Genomic DNA, 9,090 nt, shown 5'->3' with positions numbered 1-9,090 from the left:
GGTGGGACAGAAATTTTGTATTTTATCTGACGTGACGTCATATTTACACTATCAGGGCCTCTATCTACCACCGGTGGGACAGGCCCTTATACTTTGCTTCTGTAAAATATTTAATCTTACCACAAACATAGTTTGAGTGTTTTGAGTTTATTGGTTATTACCTAAATAGTCTAAAACACTTTTATTCTGTAGAATGTTCTTTGTTTAAGATACAAAATCTCTTTTTAATGTTACAAATGTGAATTAACTAGTCTCTAAAATAGCTTAGATTTTGATAAAATTTGACATTAATATAAAAAAAAAACCTTAAAGAATATTGGGTACAAATTAAGTTTTTTTTTAAATTAATTAAACGAATTGTCCCAGAGTGCGGCAGGGTGGGAGCACAAGGAGGAGGTGGCGAAGCACCCCTCCCAGAAGGACTACGCGGTGGGGTTCGGCGGCAAATTCGGCGTGCAGAGCGACCGCAAGGACGCCGCCGCGCTCGGCTGGGACCACCACGAGGCCCCGCAGCAGCACCGCTCGCAGACAGGTCTCACAACTACACTACAGCAATCAAATATATTCAAAACTAGCTTTTCCCGTGGGACTTCATCATCATCATCCACTTGCCCTTGTCCCTTATGGAGGGTCGGCACAGTATGTGCTGCTCTTCCATACATCTCTATCAGCCGTCATATCTAAATCCACTCCTTTCTTAAGCATATCCTCTTTCACACAATTCATCCATACTTTCTTCGGTCTTCCTCTTCCTTTGTAGCCATCCACATTCAATCTCAACACTTTCTGGTTTATGTCCCCATCATTTTGTCGCATAATATGTCCATACCACGCTAACTTTTTGCTTCTCAATTTCTCCACCACTGGCGCTACTTTCAAACTTCCTCTAATGTACACATTCTTAACTTTATCCAATCTTGTCACACCACACATCCATCTTAACATACGCATCTCAGCCACATGCAATCTCCTTTCATCCGCAACTTTGGTGGCCCAGCATTCAGATCCATACAATACGACATAATAATAATACATAATATTTCCCGTGCGACTTCGTCCGCATGAAATTATGAAAGTTTTATTTTCTTGTTTACATTTGTCAAATTATCAATTGCAAATGTCAAAATGACATGATATGATGACAACCTTCCTGCCTTGATGTTGGCAGCAACTTATGGTCTCTTCCCACATTACGGTCTTTATCCAAAAATTTTACCCTCTAAGCTTAATGGCATGAAAATATATAGCCTAAAGAACAGAATTATTCAAAAATGTGCTGTAATTGCTGACATCTTAGGCAACAAAGAAGTGTGTGTTTACGCTTTACTATAGTAATATAGAACAGAGGAAGCATAGTTAACATTTCGCTTGAGACAATTTCGCATGATCACTAACAACAAAAAAATCAAAACTTGTAACAAAATTAAAAAAACTGAATAGCAGTGGTTATTTTTTATTTATTATAATGTTTAGAGATATACATTCATTATTTTGTTAGTAAATTTTACTTAGTCTAAGTTAGCATTCTACATGTAAATTAAATCATACTAATATTATAAATGCGAAAGTTTTGATGGATGTTTGTCAGAGTTTGTAGCCTCAACGGCTGAACGGATTTCGATGAAATTTGGTACTGATGTAGAGGATAGTTTGAATAGGCTATCCACTTTCGTTTTCTTTAAATCCCATGCAGACGGAGTTGTGGGCGTAAGCTAGTTAATTACATTTTATTAGACGGGGCTGTGCAAGCTTTCCAACACTTCCAGGATAGTATTGCCACTGCGATAGTTAAAAAGGGCAAGCAATTTTTGAATTCAGTTTTAAGTTTGTTTTTTTTTGTCATTTTTATGTGTGTTTTGTTGTGTAGACCACGCGATAGGTTTCGGCGGCAAGTTCGGCGTGCAGCGCGACCGGCAGGACGCCTGCGCGCTCGGCTGGGAGCACGTGCAGCGCGCGCCCGCGCACGCCAGCCAGACCGACCACAAGAGGGTACACAGACCATGTTTCTTTTTCTTCTTCTTCGTTTCTTCATTGCTGAAGGTCGCGCTTGCCCTGATAAGCCTCACCATGTGTACATCTCTTCAAATATAACACAAAAAATGATGCAAAATGTAATAGGCCGTCCATAAATTACGTCATCGATTTTTTCACACTTTAAACCTCCCCCCTACAATCATCCTATCGTCATTTCTTAATGACCCCCCCTTTCCCAAAATTGACGTCATTACTTATTGCAGATTTGAGAAAAATAATGTATTATATGATTAAAACACTTGGTTAAGAATCACCTTTATTTTTACTTGTATATTATGAGTTATTTTAGTATTGTACGCGCCTTAGCCGCCTCACATTTGCAGTCTCACTTACTAAGTGTGCTGGAAGAAATTTCTTTTTACAAATAATCTTTTTGTACGTGAACAATCTTACTTCTTACTAATATTATAAATGCGAAAGTTTAAATGGATGGATGGATGGATGTTTGTTAGCGTTTGTAGCCTAGAGCATAGTCTGGAAGAACACATAGGCTACTTTTTATCCCTGGAATAGTTACGGTTCCCGTGGGATTCATTAATTTAGTTTTTTAATGTTCACTCGATCATTCTGCAACGGTTCAACATATCTTATTGAAATTTGGCACAGATATAAAACAAAGTGTGGAGTACACATGGGATAAGCTTCATCCCCGAGAAATGTCCGGTTTCCGAGGGATACGTAGCTTTTTGTAATTTTCATAATTTGTATGTTTTCTAATACCACGCGTACGAAGTCGCGGGCAACAGGTCGTAAATTATAAATAAATAAGAATGACGTCAATTTCAAAACCCCCCTCCTATCTATCATTTACCGTAATCCGCAGACCAACCCCCCCCCCCTAATTTATGGACGTAATATATGGACGGCCCCTAATAAAATAATGGAAAAAAATATCAAAAAATAAATATATATGTATGTCTGTTATACCTTTGTATGTCGTAGTATATTTTTATAAATTCGAAAGTTTAGATGGATGGATGTTTGTTAGAGTTTGTAGCCTAAACGGCTGAACGGATCTTGATGTAATTTGGCACACACGTAGAATATGGTTTGGAGGAACACATAGGCTACTTAGTTTTTTTTTAATTCCACGCGAACAGAGTCGCGGGCGAAAACTACTATGTACATTATTTACCCGACCTTCTTACGGTGAAGGAAAACATGGCGATGCCTGTATATATCGGCGAAGAAATTCAAAGATATGTGTGAAGTCAACCAACACGCAGTGCAAATTGACTATGGCCTAGTCACCCCTTATTAGGGTAGGCTCCGAGTCTCAGTGGGGATGTATAATAATAAATGCGAATATAATAAATGCGAAAGTTTAGAAGATGGATGTTTGTTAGTTTGTAATCTAAACTGCTGAACGGATCTCGACGTGTCATAGACGTAGAGGATAGTCTGGAAGAACACATAGGCTATTTTAATTTTTTTTAATTCTACTCGGACGGAGTCACGGTAGCTAGCTAACATATTGTATTTATAAGTAATTTTGTAGGGTTTCGGCGGCAAGTTCGGTGTGGAGACGGACAGAGTGGACAAATGTGCACATAGATTTGAGGACATGGGCGCTGCGGACGTGCAGGGCTCCGGCTACAGCAGACAGAAGCCCGACATTGGCGGCGCTAAGCCTTCCTCTATACGTGCCAAGTTTGAAAACATGGCCAAAGAGAAGGAACAGGTAACTCTAACTGATCAAATAAGGCCCCTCGTACACGGAAACTTGCAAATTATTATTGAAATGAGAAATAGTATTTATATATATGGAGATAATGTTATTGTTTATGGATTGGTTTTGCAAAGTTTTAGTGCTTAAATGTAAAAAAAAACTGTTTTAATGTTTTTATTATAATTTCCCTTTATTTTAACTATACGATTTTATATGACATTATATTGCGTTTCCTAAATTTAAGTTGCCTTGTGTTCGAATAGCCTTATCATTATTTAAATTGGAGTAAAAGCAATTTTGTACTAATTTAAATAGTATTGTAAAAAAATTAAATAAATACAGGAAGCTCTGCAGTCCGTGCAGAAGATACGACAAGAGAGACAGATGATGGACAAAGAGTTAACACAGAAGGTAAGAGAAGATAACAAAGTTTTAGCTTTTTAACTATTTTGATGTATTCTGTATTCTTGAAGGTTATTTAGTCTGTGCTATAAATCAATACCATTTGTCATAATTTGAAATAACAATATAAGCTTTGTAATTGTGATCCAAAACATTATTTAAAATATTTATGTCATGTTTTTAAAATGTCGTAATTCTGCTTGTTATGTTAATAATCGGATAGTAGTCGGATGTCAAAAATAAGGGTGTTGCTCGACGACACGACAGCCATATTGGTAAGGTTATTCTGTGCAAATTGGAAGAAAACATAAGAGGTAATGAAGACTACATTTTATTAAAGCATAACATGGCTGTGACGCCCATAAAAGTGACTTTCGTTTTGTTTCCAAAAATATCAAACCGTTATATGCTTACAGGAAAAAGACAAAGTAATCGTAGATAAAGACGAGGAACCGCAGACACCGATACAAAAAGAAGAACCGAAAATTATAGTTCCCAAACAAATACAGCGTGAACCAGAAGCAGTGAAGCAAGCAGAAGAGAAGGTAGAAATTGAGACGGAAGTGAAACAGAGCCAAGAAGAAGTAAAACTAACGAACTTACCTGATGTTACATTAGTAGGAGAACCTAAAGAACCCAAAGAACATAAAGAAAAAGAAGAGGTAAGAAAAAGATACGTTTTTACTTTTTCATCAAAAATACTTTATCGAATATAATTTTGACTAGGGAGTTATTTCTTAGCCTTTAAAACTTGAAATTGTAAATCTTTTTGTATATGGTAAGGTTGCAAACAAGTGAATGACCATCTAAATTCGCCGAAAAAGCGAATGACTGCCATCCTTTACTTTAGAAAGGCACCAAAATTGGGCCTCCGGGACACATCTATCAGATAAAGCGGTATTGCTCCTACTAGCCGCCAGTCTTGTAGCTCTACACTGGGAACATGTTAAAGCAGGCTCTTTCACCGTCTTTTAAACTTGTATTTTACAAATCGTTGCTTGCGATTTCGTCCCCGTGAAATTAAAATATAGTTATATAATTATAGCCTATTTATCTCAGTGATATTGTAGTTTTTTAATGGTAATAGATTTTTTAAAATCACATAATATATAAAAGATTTGGATTTTTGTATGTATTGAAATATCTACTGCACCGATTTCAAAAACTCACACCATTAAAAAGCTATGTTATCACTAAGTAATATAGCCTATGTTTTTAGGCGAAGTCGAGAGCAACAACTAGTGTTTGTATATAGTTATTTTTGTCAGATAGATTGAATAAATATGTATGGTTAGCAAAACTGACACATTGGACACGAAGTACATAGTGAGTTGTGACGTCAGAGCCGGCAGCCCACGATCGTGGTGTCGCCGGTGGGGTGGGAGGGCGGCGAGGGCGGCGAGGCGGAGGGCGAGGGCGGCGAGGAGGAGGACGGCTACACGGCGCGCGCGCTCTACGACTACCAGGCCGGCGCGCCCGACGAGATCTCCTTCGACCCCGACGACCTCATCACCAACATCGTCATGGTAACACCTCACACACACACACACACACACAAGAAGATTAAGGGCCTGTCCCACCAAATTGTAAATTGTCTGTTAACAATCGCTTACTTGATCACCCTAACTTAGGGTAGGCTCCGAGCCCATCGGTGGGGACGTATAGAGAGTTGGTGATGATGATGATAACAATCGAACGTGTAAAAAATGTGATGGAAATATCGGATTTTGTTCCCTTATCTGACAGTGGCATCATTTTTAAGCTATCTGAGTCTCTATCAGCCAGTGGTGGGACAGGCCTTATTACTTTTTTATTAGTTTTCTGTAAGAGACCGAATTTGTCTTTGCAAGAAAATCGTTCCTTCAAACTACAAAAAAAAAACAAAAACGCCTTGTTTTTTTTCTAAGTAAATCACCGCAGGTTTCCGCGGCTGTACTTTAAAGGAATGATTACTTTCTTAATTGAACACTATTCAGTCTGTAGATTTATGTCTAATAACAAGCGTTGAATGATTTGAACTACATACTCACAAGTGAATGATTGAACGAATGATTGAATGATCTTGATACAGATCGACGAGGGCTGGTGGCAGGGTCTGTGTAAAGGCGCGTACGGCCTCTTCCCCGCCAACTACGTGCAACTGCAGGACAAATAACTCACACATTCCAAATGACAATGAACTTTGAACCTTACGTCGTATAGAATAAGGCTTCCTTTAGAATACAGAATGGAACATTCTCGATCGATTTTATTTTTTTATATCAAAACTGTTCGAAATTTGAAAAAATGTGTCTCTGTTCTATTCATAGAAAAAGAAAGAGACGGCAATTGTATCAGAACTACATAAAGACTAGTTTATTAGTATTTTATGATTAGAAAATATGTGACAAAATAGATTGTAAATATGAAGATTTTTAATAAATGTTGAATTTTACAGCTTTACAAATAAAATCGGTATATAGTTTAACTTGGAATAAACAAATGTACAAATTTTCTTCTACTCAGTTTATTCCTAGGTATAATTTTATACCGCGTTTATTTTTAAGGCTGTTTGTGTTAAAGTACTTATATCGTGTAACCTCAATCCAGGAATTATACAGTCTATGCCTAATCTAGAATAATTAAGTAAAAGTATAGACAGTAAGAAAAAAACACTTTGGGGAATTTATTGAGGAATTTATCGTCACCTCAATCACAATTTAATAGTCTTTAAGCGTCCCTTAGTACAGATTTTCTTACTAAAGGTGAATCTACACTAAGGGAGCTTAATAATCAATTAATGACTCGGGGTCTAACATATAGGGGCTATGACTTAAGAATAAAAGAAAATTACCCCAATTTAGGACAGCCAAAAACTTGTTATAACTCCCAGAGTCAAATATTCTATATATACTGATATATTTTAAACACATAATTTAGAATTAATTTAAGAATGTTTCCATTTATTATAGTAAGCGAGTAATAAATATTTGACAATATATTTTATATCTTTGCACAATAGATTTGAAATGACATGACTTCTATAGAGCGCGCACACTTGATTAAACTATCGCACGACTGTTGTCTCGCTTCGATTCCTATTAGCTATGGAGGTGTACAACTGGATTTTTAATTGTGCAACTAACCAGTTGAAGGCAAAAACAATCGCATAATCGCATAACAGTTGTGCGATAGTTTAGTCAAAGGTGTGCGTGTTCTAAGGAATTTGATATAGTGCGGCTTATTTGACCCGGCAGGTAGTTTCAAAAGTGTCACCAATTTGACAGACTGAAGTATAGCTTATTTGTATCGTAAATAAAATGGATCTTTATGTCATAGGAATAGGGTTGAATTTCATTTGCACGTCTTTAATTAGAGCGTAAAATACACGTGTAAAGTAAAATTAAACCTTATTCCTATAGAATAAAGCTCAATTTTATTTGCGATAATCTTTGTTTGTGTCAACGAATTCTTACATATTCTACATTTTCTTACTGAACTAACTTCGATAGTAGTGCCAGGTCATATAAGTTTGTAGCACTGTTTTTTATACATAGTTTTGTTTTAGTGAATCGTAAGCCACATCGAAACGAAGGCTTTATAGTTAGCTTTTAGATGTGAGTTTCAATTTTCGAAACACAAGCGTAAAAATAGTATAGACAGTATCAAATATCTCGACGGCTCTGTGTACTTGTCGAAGTAAATTCAAATGAGAAATTATACTAACCAATTTCAGATGAAAATGCCATTAGTCTTTGGATTAGTTTTCAGATTATGAAGGTATTTTTTTTGTTAGTGGATATTTGTTAATTCACTTATATTTTTTGTACCACTCCAACTAAGCTCCGAGCCGACGACATATTTGTTAACGTCTATACTAAAGATAATTTTTAATGTGTTTGGGCAATGGAAATCCACGCTTAGTGTAACATAGAATTTTATAGATTGTCATTTAATTTTTAATTATTCCCTAATATATCGGAATTGATTAAAAATACAAGATTTCAATGGAATAAAAATCGTTTAATTGTATTATTTTTTTAATATTTCATTCGAAGTTAAATGGACGAGTATTTTAAAAATAAAAGTATTTTTTAATTATTTATTATTATTTAATAATAATTTAAAATCGAACAATTATGTTAATTATGTCTTACTTGTATTTTAATATATTTTTTACGTGTCAAAGTTATGAATTATTAAACATTTTAAAATGAGACCGTGTTTTATTTTTTATATTAAATTTTAACTAAATTAGCCTATTTTTTGCATAGCAACAGCAGTAGCTGTTTTTTTAAATTAATTTTAGTAAAAGAGTTAGTCGAGTAGGTACATGCAGGGTACTGCAGGTTTTTACAGTGGTAGTGCCCGCTTTAACATCTTAGCACGAATGGGCCGGCACGCCCGGTGTAATACCACGACCACACAGAAGACAGGCGTGAAATGGAAGCAATTTTCTGTTTCGTCTGATGAGTGTGGTGCCCGAGGCCTAATTAAAGTTCCTTTCTCTTCACTACCCTTTTTTTAAAAAGAGAGGATGAAAAGGGGAAGTGGATTTGAGGGTGGAGGAGATGCATACGAAGGGGAAGTGTCCTCTTTAAGTGCGTCTTCTCCGTCGGTTAAGGGTAGGCAACGCATCTGCAATTGCGGATGTCTATGGGCAGCGGTCGCTTCACCATATTGGCTGCTCGTTGGCCACCTTATGTTATAAAAAGGTACTCTACCCTGGTGTGAAAAACCCTATTGTATGTGCTATACCCTCGTGTGAAACTACACTCAACTATAAAGAACATAACGTAGTCTGTGATTAGAAATTAGTCAATTATATTAATTTTCTTTAGCCTTTTTACTACAACGAACAAAACAAGCAATTTGTCGCTTTAATTACATTGTTGGTTGAATCTTTTGGTACATAATTATTTAAATTGCGTTGATAATTGGAAAGCACTCGCTCCGCGGTCAAAGCTGTTGCTGCGATTACAGGTTTATTATTGATTTAATTATAA

The 9,090-nt window shown here is 36.2% G+C and overlaps 1 protein-coding gene across 2 annotated transcripts in view; it reads left to right on the top strand.

Annotated features, from left to right (window-relative positions):
* Positions 1 to 8,022, top strand: part of LOC106110360 (src substrate cortactin) — a 14,372-nt gene extending 6,350 nt beyond the window's left edge. The window contains exons 6-12 of one of the 2 annotated variants that reach the window (XM_013292175.1): positions 367 to 532; positions 1,868 to 1,989; positions 3,533 to 3,715; positions 4,046 to 4,114; positions 4,522 to 4,767; positions 5,449 to 5,631; positions 6,177 to 8,022. In XM_013292175.1, coding sequence (XP_013147629.1) covers positions 367 to 532; positions 1,868 to 1,989; positions 3,533 to 3,715; positions 4,046 to 4,114; positions 4,522 to 4,767; positions 5,449 to 5,631; positions 6,177 to 6,260 — 1,053 coding nt within the window. In that variant the 3' untranslated portion in view covers positions 6,261 to 8,022. Of the gene's footprint in view, positions 1 to 366; positions 533 to 1,867; positions 1,990 to 3,532; positions 3,716 to 4,045; positions 4,115 to 4,521; positions 4,768 to 5,400; positions 5,425 to 5,448; positions 5,632 to 6,176 lie in introns of those variants that run through there. The other variant, XM_013292176.1, reaches the window with a different exon arrangement.
* The last annotated feature ends 1,068 nt before the right edge of the window (positions 8,023 to 9,090 follow it).

The sequence above is a fragment of the Papilio polytes genome, unplaced genomic scaffold, assembly GCF_000836215.1.
Source record: "Papilio polytes unplaced genomic scaffold, Ppol_1.0 DF820678.1, whole genome shotgun sequence".
Lineage (NCBI taxonomy): Eukaryota > Metazoa > Arthropoda > Insecta > Lepidoptera > Papilionidae > Papilio > Papilio polytes.
The sequence above is the reverse complement of the archived record's forward strand: the minus strand, read 5'-3'. Positions and strand labels throughout refer to the sequence as shown.